The 16,137-nt window shown below is 43.1% G+C and overlaps 2 protein-coding genes across 3 annotated transcripts; both read right to left on the reverse strand.

Moving 5' to 3' along the window:
- Nucleotides 1-1,853: 1,853 nt before the first annotated feature.
- On the reverse strand, nucleotides 1,854-6,565 carry LOC118386953 (transcription factor 23-like). Its single transcript, XM_035774985.2, has 3 exons — nucleotides 6,334-6,565; nucleotides 5,079-5,369; nucleotides 1,854-4,823 (listed from the first exon to the last, which is right to left on the reverse strand). The coding sequence occupies exons 2-3, from the start codon at nucleotides 5,325-5,327 to the stop codon at nucleotides 4,686-4,688; spliced, it is 387 nt and encodes a 128-aa protein (XP_035630878.1). The 5' UTR covers nucleotides 5,328-5,369; nucleotides 6,334-6,565; the 3' UTR covers nucleotides 1,854-4,685.
- A 330-nt stretch (nucleotides 6,566-6,895) lies between these two features.
- LOC118386954 (epoxide hydrolase 1-like) lies at nucleotides 6,896-13,879 on the reverse strand. 2 transcript variants are annotated; one of them, XM_052523751.1, is made up of 9 exons: nucleotides 13,036-13,879; nucleotides 11,492-11,678; nucleotides 11,211-11,391; nucleotides 9,508-9,726; nucleotides 9,235-9,364; nucleotides 8,812-9,026; nucleotides 8,576-8,684; nucleotides 8,318-8,440; nucleotides 6,896-8,133 (listed from the first exon to the last, which is right to left on the reverse strand). In XM_052523751.1, the coding sequence occupies exons 2-9, from the start codon at nucleotides 11,672-11,674 to the stop codon at nucleotides 7,929-7,931; spliced, it is 1,365 nt and encodes a 454-aa protein (XP_052379711.1). In that variant the 5' UTR covers nucleotides 11,675-11,678; nucleotides 13,036-13,879; the 3' UTR covers nucleotides 6,896-7,928. The 2 variants fall into 2 exon arrangements, with proteins under 2 accessions (XP_052379711.1, XP_035630879.1); XM_035774986.2 differs by having other exon boundaries at nucleotides 11,492-11,685; nucleotides 13,036-13,876.
- Between the last annotated feature and the right edge of the window lie 2,258 nt (nucleotides 13,880-16,137).

The following is a 16,137-nucleotide window of genomic DNA, read 5'->3' on the forward strand; positions in this document are numbered from 1 at the left end:
GGCCAAAACAGTTGTATTGTGTTTGCTTGAATATTAAACCCCTACAAATCACACCAGGAAACTAACTCCAAGATCGAACACAAAATGTACCCGTGTAAAGTGAACCTGTAAATCATGGCCTCTTAAATGACCAATCCTGAGTAGTCTATAACCATAGCATCAATACCAAGTTACTATGAAGTGTGTTTAGTTTAGGGTACATTTAGAACGCACTTGGCCATGAGAGAGAAGCACTTGATCATTTCAAACGATAATAAATATTCTGACTCTATTTATTGTCAATATTTGTTCTCCCATTTGTATGAATTATTCCTCGTATGTATTCCACAAAACCATAAGCAGTGGAGTTTGGTCAACTACACTGCTTTGGCTGGGCCTTCATTTGATCTCTGTATTGTAATCTTTTTTAATGTTGTTGGATTTCATGGATGTTGATCGGCTCATCCTACCAGCACACTACACAGGGGCAGCTGTGACAGGTTGGAGTAGAGCTCCATTCGTTCACCAAACAGAATGTCTGTGTCCTGTTCATTAAGTCAAAATGGGAGTGAACGTTTTCAAAAAGAGAACAGAACTGAGCTTCCCTATTGGAAAAGTGGTACCTTTTCCGTTTGCAATTAGTTTCTCTATTTTGGACACTACCAAACATGAAATGAGTCTTCAATAGAGGCTAATTCTGTGTCTGACCACTCTAGTTGTCATTATTTCACAACATTGGCATGTATTTGTCCTCTCAAGATGAAATGTTGAAGTGAATGAATTGTAAGTGGTAAGATCCTTCGTTGCTCTGTTTTTGAAAATAAAATGTTTGATTGGATGATTTGGAGTATCTTGTAAATCAATTTGATAGAGCCCTCGCCTTCCTCTTGTGTTTATGCCTTCCCCATCCTGAGGGAGGGCTGTTATCATTACAGTATCCTGTAGCCTTCATTCTCCCTGCTTCTTTCAGCTCCTCTCTCTCTCTCTCTCTGGCGGGTCACTCTGACTCTGGGTCAGGTGCCACTCCTGCGGTGTCTCTTTCCCCATGTTGGAACACTATTATCCCAGCTTTGTGCCAATGACCGCAAACCGTCTGTTGCCACCACACCAGGCCCCTCATTCAGCCCCACTGCAGTCCCTCCTACTGGTGATATGCTAATTCAAGTGGTAGACCCAGAGGGAACTCTATCCGTTGCCAAGTATTGTTGCCTCTGACTGAAACCTCAATAGTTGAAGTAAGTAGCCTTGTATGAGCCCTGGCTTGTGCGAGCCAGAACGGTTCATAGGAGCAGGTGAGGCACCAGGTATTTTGGTATGAGTCAGCTGTACAAGTACACCACCTGGACAGGACAGTAGTCTATCGCAGGGCCTTACCCCCAATATAGGTCCTTAATGCTGAGTACCAAGCAGAGGTCCCTTTGGTATGAGTCAGCCGGTTCCTTTGGTATGAGTCAGCCGGGGATTGAACTCCCAAACTCAGGGCAGACACTCAAGTCACAAGGCCACTGAGTTGGTAAATAGACTTGGATTTTACACATTTTAAGCAGGAAGGAAGCTAGACAGAAGGGGATGTTGTGTGTATTAGGAACCTCTCTTAGTTACCTCTCTTGGACCTTTCCCTGGATCAAGCCATCAACATGTCTTGTATGTTAAATACGCTCTATTTTTCTCATGGAACAAGTTGAGTTTTACCGTACTCCCTACTCCTCTTCCTCCTTGTCTGCCCTCTCCACTTCCTCTGCTCAGTTCCAGCTAATCCAGGCCAACGAGGGGAAACTGGACAGAAAGCTTCATAAATTTACCCAGCAATCAGTGTGTACTGGATATAATGAGCTGGAGATACAGAAACAATTATCTCCTAACATGAAGGGAGATCAGGGTTATAGGGGTTTATTGGCACAAATATCCACATTCACTCACACCTAAAGATCTGTTTGCGGTTCAAGCCAAAAGGGCCGTTTTAAATCAAGTTTGTTAGTTGATGACCCTCACTTTGAGGACACATGGTACATTTAAATAATACAATTGGAGAATCCATGTCCTGGCATGCAGTATGGGTTTGCCATTAAAAATGAGTATATGAGAATTCAAATTTATACCCATTCATTATATTGCCCAATGCAACAGATCCTCCCTGGCCAGTCGGCTTTATCCACTGAGATCTCGACTTCAGAATAACCTTAGTTGGAATGCTGGAACGTTGGGCAGTACTGTCTGTCTAGCATTCCCACGTTCTTTCACCACAATGTCTGCCCTCTCCTTTCCCTCCGTAACCCCTGGCTTAGTAGCACAGCTCTGGCAGGTCCAGATTATCCATTAATATGAGAGTGAAGGGGGGGGTGGGGGTTTATCAGATCCCCCCCAACAGATTTATAGAGCTAGCCTTGAACGTTGTACCGTTTCTTGTGGACCCGAGCCCATGTTGCTCAAGGGGGAGACATAATGACGACCATGCTTCTATGGTCTCGTCCATGTTACAGCCAACAAAAGCGGTTTCTGTCTGCCTGAGCACAAATACGTGGCAACAGTCTGTTTAGACATTAGCTGTGTGCTAGTGGAGTTGAAATGATTGTGCATTGTGTTTGTCACAAGTGTATTTCTTGGTCAATATCAGAATATGAAATATGTGTCTACCACGTCTCTCCTGACGAAATGTTGAAATTGCCTCATGATTTCACGGTAGTGTACATTTTCTGGGCGATAACTCCAGCACTTTAGATTTGAAATGATACAATGACTATGAGGTTAAAATGCAGACTGTCAGCTTTAATTTGAAGGTATGTTTTAATCCATATTGGGTGAACTGCTTAGAAATTACAGCTTTGTGTACATAGTCCCCCCATTTTAGGGGACCAAAAGTATTGGGACAAATTCACTTGTGTATTAAAGTAGTAACAAGTTTTGTATTTGGTCCCATGTTCAATCAATCAAATGTATTTATAAAGCCCTTCTTACATCATCTGATGTCACAAAGTTTTGTACAGAAACCCAGTCTAAAACCCCAAACAGCAAGCAATGCAAGTGTAGAAGCACTTGCATATTCATAGTACGCAATGATTACATCAAGCTTGTGAGACTACACATTTGTTGGCATTTGCTTTTCATTTTGGTTGTTAAAGATTATTTTGTGCCCAAAATAAATGAATGGTAAATGTATTGTGTAATTTTGGAGTCACTTTTATTGTAAATAAGAATAGAATATGTTTCTAAACAGTTCTACATTAATGTGGATGCTACCATGATTACAGATAATCATGAATGAATCGTGAATAATGAGTCAAAGTTCTTCCCAAAAAATGCTAACCTCCCCTGTTATTGTAATGGTGAGGGGTTAGCATGTCTTGGGGGTGTGATATTTGTGTCTTAATTTATTCAGGATTCATTCAGGATTATCTGTAATCATGGTAACATCTACATTAATGTAGAAGCATTTACAAACATATTCTATTCTTATTTAAAATAAAAGTGACAAAGTGCTCTAATTTCTAAATGAATCACCCGATATGGATGAAAATGCCATTTGAAATCCAAAGTGCTGGAGTACAGAGCCTAAACAACAAAACGTGTCACTGTCCCAATTATTTTGGAGCTCGCTGGTATGTTTGATAGCTCAAACAAAGCCATTACATCAATTTAGTCATGTTTGTCTGCTGTTTGAATACATTTTTACGCTAAAGCAGTCGTTATATCAGGGCGGCAGGGTAGTTTAGTGGTTAGAGCGTTGGACTAGTAACCGAAAGGTTGCAGGTTCAAATCCCCGATCTGACAAGGTACAAATCTGTCGTTCTGCCCCTGAACAGGCAGTTAACCCACTGTTCCTAGGCCGTCATTGAAAATATGAATTTGGGTTCAAAATTAAAATAGCACAGATCTGGACTAGTACTCAGGGCTCCACAGCTGAATGCATGGTTGCAAAATAAATATATAATATATAACTCCCTTTCTGTTAATCTGTCCATCCTTTCACTCCAACCCCCAATACATCTATACCACTAAAAATTAAACAAATCCAGGAGCACAACTTGAATTCATCTTAAAGCTGAAAACACAATATAAGTCACTGGAATATTGCTTTGAATGTAAAAAAAAAATAAAAATAGGAACCACAATGGAAATAAGTCCCTGACTTTGTTGTGCAATCCGGGTCACTTTTCAAATCTTTACAAATAACATGTATCCTTCAATCACTCCAAACTGTGCAGCTGCCAATTGCTGAATGGAAAGAGACATCTGTTACAAAACACCAAAAAGTTCAATGACATTCGGAGATTGTCAAGCCTACAAGGTAAGGTGGGGAATTTTCTGTTTGTCGATATTTATCTAACTCTCTATTGTTTTGAAAACAGAAACCATGATATTTATTTATTTGACCTTTATTTAACTAGGCAAATCTGTTAAGAACAAATTCTTATTTTCAATGACGTCTTACCCCGGCCAAACCCGAACGACCGTGGGCCAATTGTGTGCAGCCCGAATATTGAAGTGGCCGAAGTCGGCACACTTTTCTCAAGTAGTGATTTATGCTTCTGTAATAAATGAGTGATTTAAAGCGATCCTTTGATTTTGGTGTATTTGATTTCAATCTTGACATTGTTCTAGGTGTATTGTTCTAGGTGTTTCCGTGTTTAGCACATACATTACATTGCCATTCGCTGCAGTTTCATAAGCATCACAGTTGGATATATTGTATTTCAACGCTCCTAGTCCTAAATGGATTGGTCCATGTCGACCTCTGGGGTAGGGGTCGGTGGATGTGTTTCCTCCTCCCCTGACGCTGGCTTCTGATTGGCTGACAGCAGTGCTCCCACACTCCCACAGTACAGCAAGGAGCGCATCGGCCACTTCTGTCAGGACAGGAGACATGTTAAACTTCAGTTAGTCTGTATGACTGTAATAAGTCATACCAAATTAAAACTCTTTGTGAATGTCATAGAGATAATGTAAGAATTAGTAATGCCTGCTGTGGACATCCTACTAGAGTGCTGTTACACTACAATTCATGTCTGATTTTAACTGAGCATCTGGACAGATCAGGGTTATAAGCTATGATAACCAAGGAACAAAAAATATAGGCACCCAGGTAGTTTGATGTCACCAACCTTGACTGGGTGGAGGTAGCCCCCTGCCCTGGGGGGCACTGTGAGTTCAGAGAGAGCCCCGCCCTGGTCCAGGGTCTCAGTAAGGTGGGCGATGTAGTCGGTGGCCAGGACCAGGACGTCCAGCTTGGAGAGCTTGGTGTCACGGGGGACGGAGGGCAGGGCTGCCTGCAGGCTGTGGAAGGCCTGGCGGAGGTTACGTACACGGCTCCTCTCCCTGGCCGCGTTCTCTGGGGAGTGTTGGGACTTCATAGCCCTGCTGGGCTGCACACCCGTCACCCTCCCAGACCTCACCTGTACCACGCAGTAGGAACACTTAAGTTTCATTACATTTACAGGGTAAATGAGAAAGTAATGACATACCAATTAATGTAACATTTAAAGAGCGCTATAAAATCAGTTTCCATAACACAAGTAGTGCTGTAAAGTGCTTAAGTAAAAACACTTTAAAGTACTACTTAAAATGTTTTTTGGGCTATCTGTACTTTACTATTTATGCCAACTTTTACTTCACTAAATTCCAAAAGCAAATAATGTACTTTTTACTCCATACATTTTCCCTGACACCCACAAGTACTTGTTACATTTTGACAGGAAAATGATCCAATTCACACACAAGAACATCCCTGGTCATCCCAACCGCCTCTGATCTGGCGGATTCACTAAACAGAGAACATCCCTGGTCATCCCAACCGCCTCTGATCTGGCGGATTCACTAAACAGAGAACATCCCTGGTCATCCCAACCGCCTCTGATCTGGCGGATTCACTAAACAGAGAACATCCCTGGTCATCCCAACCGCCTCTGATCTGGCGGATTCACTAAACACAAATGCTTCATTTGTAAATGAGTGTTGGTGTGCCATTTGTCAAACCATCTGGTTTGCTCAATATAAGGAATTTGAAACTATTCATACTTTTAGACTTTACTCAAGTAGTATTTTACTGGGTGACTTTTACTTGAATCATTTTCTATTAAGGGATCTTTACTTTTACTGAAGGATGACAATTGAGTACTTTTTCCACCACTGACCACAAGATCTGACGTGTGAAGTTGAATCTGCAAATACCTAACATAAAGGGTCTTAACATTGTCCAGACATCAACAATGGAGTTCAGTAATTCAGAAAGAATTCACAATTTCATTTCGTCGAGCTACTTAACATGAACAAAAGCTGAGAACCTTACAAATACTTAATTACTTTCCAGCTATAACCCTGAGGGGTGGATCTACTGTGTTCTGTAGAGGTTTAACTCACCCACTTCTTAGGATCCCTACGTGGCTGTAGTGCCCTCAGACTGTCCACTTAACTCAAGAGCAACCAGCTCCAGACACCCTACTGAAAACCAACAGAGACCCAAAGCTCGCCTGTTTTCTGACCGCAGCTCCCCAGCCCCTCTAACAATCTCCAGTCACAGCTTCTCCTCTGCGCATCGTGGTCCTATGTCCTCCCTCTCCCACCATCCCTCTCTTTCTCCGTCTCTCTTTCCCTCCCCTTGCCTTATCTGGTGAGGTCCTGTGGGGATCTCAAGCGGCCCTTATCTCCCCCACCCACACCTCCCCCGGATGTGCTCTGCCAAGGGGAGCAGCCTCAGAGTAATGGGGTGGCCCAGGGCAGGACACAGGGCTTGGGAAACACCAGGGCCTGGCAGCAGCTGGAGGAACTTCTGGTCTCCCTGCCATAATAGACAACTAGGAGGATGGTACTGCACTTGGTACCATCATCATACCATTTTTGGGTATTAAACCTTGAATTGGGGACCAAGGCCACATATCTTAGGTGTGATTCCATAGACATGAGCAGAGAGACAGAACAATAATTGAATTTAAATGTTTATTAATATAATTTGTCCAGACAATATATATAGATCAGGAGATTAGTTTCTGAAATAAATGCAAAGTGCTATTTATGGAATGCTATAACATTGTAAATAACAACAGAATAGGTGATCAGAATAAAACACACATTTCAGTCTCTGGCAACTATTGCAAAAAATAAAACATATCTGATATTTTGTGCAATCATTTGATAACCACTCAGACCTAGACTATGCCAGTAATCAAAACATAACTATCTGTGCTCTCCTCAACATTGATTCAGGAACAACCTTCACGAAATTGTCTTCTATTCACTCTTCTCAATTGGTCCATGGATCATTTCCTAACTAGAGAGTAAGTTAATGAACACTTTTCTTCCCCATCTCATTGGTAGTAGTCATTGGGAGGCTTTACTGTACTATATTAGCCTGGTCACAGATCTGTTTGTGTAGTCTTGTCACATATCCTTCCTCCAGGATTTCATGGGGATCCTTTGTTATATTTGCAGGCAAAAATGCTTAATTTTGCTGCAGCAATTCTGACATTTTGCTTGGCAATATGCATTGATTTTGTCCAATTTGTCATGGAAATGCGCTGATCAGGGGAAAAGTTTGACGTGTGGCTTGATTGAACCACATAATGCAGCAAAATGTGCGGTGATTGGTTGAAATTGCAAGCCCTATTTTTGTACTGCGGTGATGGGTCCGTTTTATGCGATAATATTGCAATGATTTTACTGTTTTAAGCAGAAATAGTGCGGTGATTGGTCAAATTTGCAAACCCCTCGCATAGTATCGAGTTGCGATCGCAGAATCCTGGAGGGACTGTCATGGTCGTTGTCATGCCAAAACAGCACAAACAGATCTGTGACATGGCTAGAATCATTTCCAGATGTGTGTAAAAAGGCAGCTATGGCAGAGGTTTATGGGCCAATCAGGAAGTAACTTCACATGTCAGTGCTATTGTAATACCAGTGCTCGCTGACCTAGCATCTGGTGCTGTTTGGTAAACAGGAAAGGCAGATGTGCAGAGCGATCACTTCATCTTCTCCTGCATCTTGGTGAAGTTCTGGATGTCCTGGGCCATGAGTTCTGGCTCCTCCATGGCGGCGAAGTGTCCTCCTCGGGCCATGGGCGTGAAGGTCTTCAGCTCACGGTACTTCTGCTGCACCCACAGCTTGGGGGTGTGCATCAGCTCATTGGGGAAGCAGGCAAAACCGGTGGGCACGTGCACTGGCATCCTGGGTAGAGAGGGAGTGAATACGTGCAATAGTTAACCAAAACATAAATTGAGTTTGTCCTTTCTACTTCAACAGCATCACTTACCAGGACAAAGTTATTTATGTTCTGAAGGTGGAGCTCCTCGTGCTAGTTAGACTATTACACAGCACAAACATAGATATTCCATAGCAACATTCCACTGACTTTGAGTGTGGCTGGTCAAGACCCTTGCTGAAGTTCTCCTTGTAGAAGCGCATAGAGGAGATGATGCAGCCAGATGTCCAGTAGATCATCACGTTGGTCAGCAGGTCATCCAGACTGAACTTCCTGCAAGGAAAGAGAGGTGCTAAAAAACCAAAGGCCATAAAACTGGACATGGTAATCTGTGAAGAATCCTTTTGAATACTAACCAACTATCCTATTCTACAACAACGGCTGTGGTTCAGGTCTAAGACGTTCTACCTCGTAAGTCCTCCGTCATCCAGGTTCCTGAAGTCATGGTCAGTCCAGGTGGAGAACTTCTCCAAAATATAGGCAGCAAGACCCACTGGAGAATCATTCAACGCTCGACCTAATAGAAAGAGATCAGACATGATACAGCACAGTTTCTTATTCCTGGGCCTGGTCTATACAGAAGCAGCAGTTAAAGCTGTGTGTTGCCCAGAACGCGACCCTTCTAAACTGGTTCCATCTCTTACCCACAGTGTCAGGCTTGGTGGCCTGGATGTGCATGTATCCTGACTCCTTGACAGACTCCACCACTAGGTTCTGCACAACGGGGTAGATGCGCTGAATGTCGTGTTCGTTGAAGCCAAACAGCTTGGGGAAACTGCGGCCCAGCATTATAGACAGAACCATGGGCAGGCCCGGTTTGGAGGGGGGAGCAAAGTTGAGATGTAAGCCTTTGATTATTCTGGGGCGAAAAAAATCAGAGAGGAGAGATGAAGTACAACAAACATTGAATCTGAGTCAAACTGAGGCTTTTTCACTTCCTATCATTCACTCATAAAACATTATTACGCATTCCAAATCCCAGAAATAAGGAGGCACACATAATATTGGATATGTCTCCCATGGCTTAAGATAGGATCTGGCCATATTTCTGTGTCTGTCTGTCTTACTTGGGCTCCAGCTGGGCCATGTTGGTAGTGACGATCCATCCCCAGTCTCCTCCATGAGCATAGAACTGTTGGAAGCCCAGTCTCTTCATCAGCTTGTGGAACACACGGGCCGCACACACCGAGTCAAAACCTGCAACATAAACAGAATCATTCATTTGAGAGAATGAATATAAAGTCACTGAATATAATGTTTATCTGGCAGAAATGCTTTGTTAGATTCAATGGGCTGGGCATATGTGACCCTTAACCTCAGACAGGACTCTAACCACTTGCCTTTCTTATGTGGAGCCTCGGAGAAGCCGTACCCAGGGATGGAAGGACACACCACCTCAAACACGATGTCGTCTGGGTTGGAGGGTTGAGTCAGGAGGGGTATCATCCTGTAGAACTCGTAGAAAGAGCCTGGCCAGCCGTGCACCATGAGCAGAGGCACGGCAGTCACGCCCTCAGGGAGGTTCTTGGGCCGCACATGGACGTAGTGGACGTCAATGCCTGAGACATCATCAAATCAAACTTTATTTGTCACATGAGCCAAATACAACAAGTATAGACTTTACCGTGAAATGCTTATTTTACAAGCACTTAACCAACAGTTAAGGGGGGGGGGGGTCAATGTAAATTGTCCGGTGGCGATTTTATGAATTGTTCAGCAGTCTTATGGCCTGGGGGTAGAAGCTGTTGAGGAGCCTTTTGGTCCTAGACTTGGCGCTCTGGTACCGCTTGCCGTGCGGTTGCAGAGAAAACAGTCTATGACTGGAGTCTCTGACAATTTTATGGGCTTTCCTCTGACACTACCTAGTATATAGGTCCTGGATGGCAGGAAGATTGGCCCAGTGCGCACTACACTCTGTAGTGCCTTACGGTCAGATAACGAGCAGTTGCCATACCAGGGGGTGATGCAACCGGTCAGGATGCTCTCGATGGTGCAGCTGTAGAACCATTTGAGGATCTGGGGACCCATGCAAAATCTTTTGTCTCCTGAGGGGGAAATGGTTTTTTCGTACCCTCTTCACAACTGTCTTGGTGTGTTTGAACCATGATAGTTCGTTGGTGATGTGGACACCAAGGAACTTGAAACTCTCTACCCGTTCCACTACAGCCCTGTCAATGTTAATGGGGGCCTGTTCGGTGCTCCTTTTCTTGTAGTCCACGATCATCTCCTTTGTCTTGCTCACATTAAGGGAGAGGTTGTTGTCCTGGCACCACACTGCAAGTTCTCTCCTCCCTATAGGCCGTCTCATCGTTGTCGGTGATGTTGTCTCGTCAGCAAACTTAATGATGGTTTTGGAGTCGTGTTTGGCCACGCAGTCGTGGGTGAACAGGGAGTACAGCAAGAGACTAAATTACACACCTCTGAGGGGCCCCAGTGTTAAGGATCAGCGTGGCAGACATGTTGTTGCCTTCCCTTACCACCTGGGGGCGGCCCGTCAGGAAGTCCAGGATCCAGTTGCAGAGGGAGGTGTTTAGTCCCAGGGTCCTTAGCTTAGTGATGTGCTTTGTGGGTACTATAGTGTTGAACACTGAGCTGTAGTCAATGAATAGCATTCTAACATAGGTGTTCCTTTTGACCAGGTGAGAAAAAGAAGTGTGGAGTGCGATTGAGTCATCTGTGGATCTGTTGGGGCGGCATGTGTATTGGAGTGGGTCTAGGGTGTCCGGGAGAATGCTGCTGATGGGAGTCATGACCAGCCTTTCAAAGCACTTCATAGCTACATGAGTGCCACAGAGCAGTAATCATTTAGGCAGGTTACCTTCTCTTCCTTGGGCACAGGGACTATGGTGGTCTGCTTGATACATAGGTCAGAGGATGCTTGAATGAACCATTTCCTGGAGACTCAATTTGTTTGTTTTTTGTGTGTGCAAAGTTTCACGTAGACTTAGTTAGTTATGTTGTATTTACTGACAGCCAATAGATCTGCTTGTTCCGTCTCATCTTGTTCTATACATAACTGATAAATCTCTACACACCATCTCACCTTCAATGTTGGTTTTGTAATGTGGGAATTTGTTCAGTTTTTCCACTTGTCTCCTCCAGTCAAAGTCACGTCTCCAGTAGGTGACCACCTTCTGCAGATAGTGGGAGTTGAAGCCGTAGTTGAACTGGCTGTCCTCTAGAGAGGGGAACGGTCGGGTCTGGTCTATTCGCCTGTACAGGTCCTGGGTGGAGCATTGAGCATTGAGGTTCAACTAAAGACTGTTGCATAAGCATTAACTCTCTAAGAGCTCGGCCCTCTAGGCCCATAATCCCCCACCTCACCTCCAACTCCTCCTCATCCGTTTGGACTGTGTAGGGGCGAATGCTGAGATCTTCTTCCCCAGCCATGGGAGTCCCCTCCCCCCACCAGCCATCTTCACTCTTCAGCTGATGCCTCTTACTCCTCTGCACCAGGAAGTAGACCACTCCTCCCACCACCAGGGCTAACATAATCTCTGTAAACATGGTGCTGCCTTCTGGGTTACCCAGTGAACAGAATAAACTCAATCGGGGACAGCAGACATGTTACAATGCACGCCTTTCATAATGCCATTCACTGTCCTTTATATGTAATGCTTAGTAGTGAGTAAATGAATTGTTTTTGTTTGGAGGCTATATGTAGCATGTCATTTATAACAGAAAAATACAAATCGGCAACACCTGAAATGTATGGTTACCAGCACAACAGACTTGACTACTTTGTTTGCATAATGGATAAATTGCTACTGAAAAATTATGACAATTGACCAGAGGTTTGCAGACAATGTGAAAAATAGAACAAAAGTACTGGAGCACTGTTGTTGCACAGAATTCTGTTCTGAAAGGATTAGGTAAAGAATGGAGTGGACAAGGCCCCATAGTAACAATTCATTGGGGTCAAAATGCATGACAAAGCTTTTCTCTAGCTGGCCTCTGATACCATAACTTTCATGGAGAACTTAGAAACATAGATCTGATTTTGTTGTGAGCATCTCTTTATTGATAGACATAACTTGTTTTTCACCTGACAGAAAGTTATATAAATATATCCTTACAGCAATTCAGAAAATAAATGTGTCCCTTTGGATCTTCTGATTACAAATTATAAAATGAAAGTAGTGAGCCCTAGAAGTTCCCTCCATGGGGGCCCAGACAAAACCTTTTTCTGGAACAAGCAGATGGCAACCAGCAAAAACAGGCCTGTGATGAGAGCCAACTGAGGTTGTACTTCAAAATGCCTAGGGCAACACATTTACAATGGTGGCAACTTGGCATGCATAGTTAATACAACAACTTGTCTGCTCTGATATGGACCTGATTGTTGTCCAATACTGCAGCTGTTCGTAAAAACAGGTCCGGTTATGCACTAATCTGACTAGACAGGCAAACAATTGAAAAACAAAGATTGCATTGAGATGACTGGAATTACAAGTACGGTATGAAGCGTATTCAATGTTGAATCTATTCACAGATCATTCCGAACATATTTAGATAATTCAGATCAGTTGGGTAGGCCTACAATGGATATGCTACAATAACCAATATAAACAAGTAGGCTACCGTAGGCAATGCTTTCCAAAATTGTTACCAAATTACCCCAAAATATACTTAAGGGGACATAGGCCTACTAATATTATTATTATTTTGTCAAATTCTAGCATTCCATTTCTATGCACGCACCGATATTTCGTCACAACAATCAAAACTTTACACCTTTCAACCGTGTTTCATTAGTCTCAATATCCTACATGATCGATTCATACATTATCGATAAGAAAGACATATCGACCAATAATACTTTTAGCGCTATTCTTTCAGGTATTATTAAAAGCAAGAGTTAATCTTACTTGTTGCGGGTCCACAAGATGCAGTGTCAATTCTCCCGTCCGCCAGTTTACAGTTTCGAAATAGAGACCAGTGGTTCGTGGGAAATGTAGTTCTTGTCTACTGCACTCAAACCAGTGCACATTTTGGCCACGTTCAGTTGTTAAACATTCTCGAACTTTGCAGATAGAAATTCCACGAATAGAGCTGACGTGATTCCTTATTCTCCATGTCAGAAGCATGTTTGTTCTACATTGACTATTTCTATTACGAACGTTATAAAAATGTATACCGACTCTACACACACATACAATCATCATATAAGCTGCTGCTATTCTGTTGATCTAAAATCCTGCCTAGTCACCTTACCCCTCCTATACATATATATAGCTCTGCAGCCTTGTCTCAGACTAGACGTAACATAGTAAGAGTAAATCCGGGACACTCAAATTGGTATGATATGTTATGTTTGGTATGGTTACGTAAGACAGGTGGTTACTTAATGCAAAAAGGGTGGTTGGTCGGGATGGATACAGGGCGTATAATGCGAACGTCTATCAACCGAAAGGTTACAAGTTTGAATCTCATCACAGACAAGTTTAGAATTTCAGCAACTTTTCAACTACTTACTAATTTTTAGCTACTTTGCAACTACTTGATGATAGCTAAGCCTTCCCAAACATCTACGGACGACTTTAGCATTTTAGCGACTTTCAACTACTTACTACTTTTTAGCTACTTAGCATGTTAGCTAACCCTTCACCTTACCTTAACCCTTTTAGCTAACCCTTAGCCTAACTCCTAAACGTAAGCCTAGCTTTAACCTGAGCCTAACTAACATTAGCTACCTAGTTCAAATTCATAATATATACATTTACATTTAAGTCATTTAGCAGACGCTCTTATCCAGAGCGACTTACAAATTGGTGCATTCACCTTATGACATCCAGTAGAACAGTCACTTTACAATAGTGCATCTAAATCTTAAAGGGGGGGGGGGTGAGAAGGATTACTTATCCTATCCTAGTCACTTGGCTCCTACCTATCCTAGGTATTCCTTAAAGAGGTGGGGTTTCAGGTGTCTCCGGAAGGTGGTGATTGACTCCGCTGTCCTGGCGTCGTGAGGGAGTTTGTTCCACCATTGGGGGGCCAGAGCAGCGAACAGTTTTGACTGGGCTGAGCGGGAACTGTACTTCCTCAGTGGTAGGGAGGCGAGCAGGCCAGAGGTGGATGAACGCAGTGCCCTTGTTTGGGTGTAGGGCCTGATCAGAGCCTGGAGGTACTGAGGTGCCGTTCCCCTCACAGCTCCGTAGGCAAGCACCATGGTCTTGTAGCGGATGCGAGCTTCAACTGGAAGCCAGTGGAGAGAGTGGAGGAGCGGGGTGACGTGAGAGAACTTGGGAAGGTTGAACACCAGACGGGCTGCGGCGTTCTGGATGAGTTGTAGGGGTTTAATGGCACAGGCAGGAGCCCAGCCAACAGCGAGTTGCAGTAATCCAGACGGGAGATGACAAGTGCCTGGATTAGGACCTGCGCCGCTTCCTGTGTGAGGCAGGGTCGTACTCTGCGGATGTTGTAGAGCATGAACCTACAGGAACGGGCCACCGCCTTGATGTTAGTTGAGAACGACAGGGTGTTGTCCAGGATCACGCCAAGGTTCTTAGCGCTCTGGGAGGAGGACACAATGGAGTTGTCAACCGTGATGGCGAGATCATGGAACGGGCAGTCCTTCCCCGGGAGGAAGAGCAGCTCCGTCTTGCCGAGGTTCAGCTTGAGGTGGTGATCCGTCATCCACACTGATATGTCTGCCAGACATGCAGAGATGCGATTCGCCACCTGGTCATCAGAAGGGGGAAAGGAGAAGATTAATTGTGTGTCGTCTGCATAGCAATGATAGCAATGATAGGAGAGGAGAGATAGGAGAGACCCATTTAACATGTTTAAAAAATAAAATAAAATAAAAATCGGTACATGGGAACTTAACCACAAAATGTATTTGTGCACTACAGTGCCTTCAGAAAGTATTCATATACATTTTGCAAATTCACAACATCATACGAAATGAGTGGTGGACATCCACAAATGAATACATACTATTCGAAACGTAACATATCATACTAAATGGAGTGTCTTGGATTTAAGTACAGAATAATAGGAAATGATCTGACAGAACTATAGATCCAGTATCCCCCCCCTGCACATTGTACGTATGGTACTGGAACTGACCCTGTATATAGTATGTTCGCTTACTTTATTGTGTTCATATTTATATTGTTTGTGTTTTTGTTCTGCCTTATTTTTAATATTATATTGTTATTGATTACTGCATTGTTGGGGTTAGAGTTTGCAAGAAAGGCATTTCACTGTACTTGTGGATGTGACATTAAATCTTGAAATGTCCCCAAAAAAACATGCTACACAAGGTGGGATCTATTTGTGTTAGTTAAATCAATCATGCGAGAACTGTCGATGGAAACGCTTTTATGCGCAAATATTGATATAACAACCATCATATCGAAGTAAACTTGGGAGTCAAGCAATGACATGTGTGGTCCTCCCACTACAACTCATCAGGAAAGCTACAGATTAAATAAATTGTGAACTTCACAGCATGGTGAAAGGGCAAGGTGATGAGCTTGATGCTCCTTTCCAAAAAATTGTGAAGGTTTTATTCTGGTGACATGATCATCAATGCTTGGCTGCAGTTTGACAAATAAAATAATCCATAATAATCTCATCATGTAGGCTATGTATCTGCGTGCTGTTGGCCATATAACGCATGAGAACCATCGGTACAGCCAAAAAAGCGATGGAAACCCATTTAACATGTTTAAAAAATAAAATAAAAATCGGTACATGGGAACTTAACCACAAAATGTATTTGTGCACTACAGTGCCTTCAGAAAGTATTCAGTATTCCTTATTCTAAAATTGATTACATAAATAAAAATCCTCAGCAATCTATACACAATCCCCCATAATGACAAAGCAAAAACAGGTTTAGACATGTTTACAAATGTTTTTTTTATTTATTTTTTTAAACATACCTTAAGTATTCAGACCTTTTGCTATGAGACTCAATGTAGCTTAGGTGCATCCTTTTCCCATTGATAATCCTTGAGATG

Source organism: Oncorhynchus keta, chromosome 8 (genome assembly GCF_023373465.1).
Source record: "Oncorhynchus keta strain PuntledgeMale-10-30-2019 chromosome 8, Oket_V2, whole genome shotgun sequence".
NCBI lineage: Eukaryota > Metazoa > Chordata > Actinopteri > Salmoniformes > Salmonidae > Oncorhynchus > Oncorhynchus keta.

Excerpts from the sequence above, each read along its gene's own strand:
- LOC118386953 (XM_035774985.2), bottom strand. The coding sequence starts at position 5,327 with ATGAAGTCCCAACACTCCCCAGAGAACGCGGCCAGGGAGAGGAGCCGT. Across the intron at positions 4,824-5,078 it reads GCTACCTCCACCCAGTCAAG|AAGTGGCCGATGCGCTCCTT; the intron begins GTTGGTGACATC and ends CTGTCCTGACAG.
- LOC118386954 (XM_052523751.1), bottom strand. The coding sequence starts at position 11,674 with ATGTTTACAGAGATTATGTTAGCCCTGGTGGTGGGAGGAGTGGTCTAC. Across the intron at positions 8,441-8,575 it reads GATGACGGAGGACTTACGAG|GAAGTTCAGTCTGGATGACC; the intron begins GTAGAACGTCTT and ends CTTTCCTTGCAG. Across the intron at positions 8,134-8,317 it reads CTTGACCAGCCACACTCAAA|GATGCCAGTGCACGTGCCCA; the intron begins GTCAGTGGAATG and ends CTCTCTACCCAG.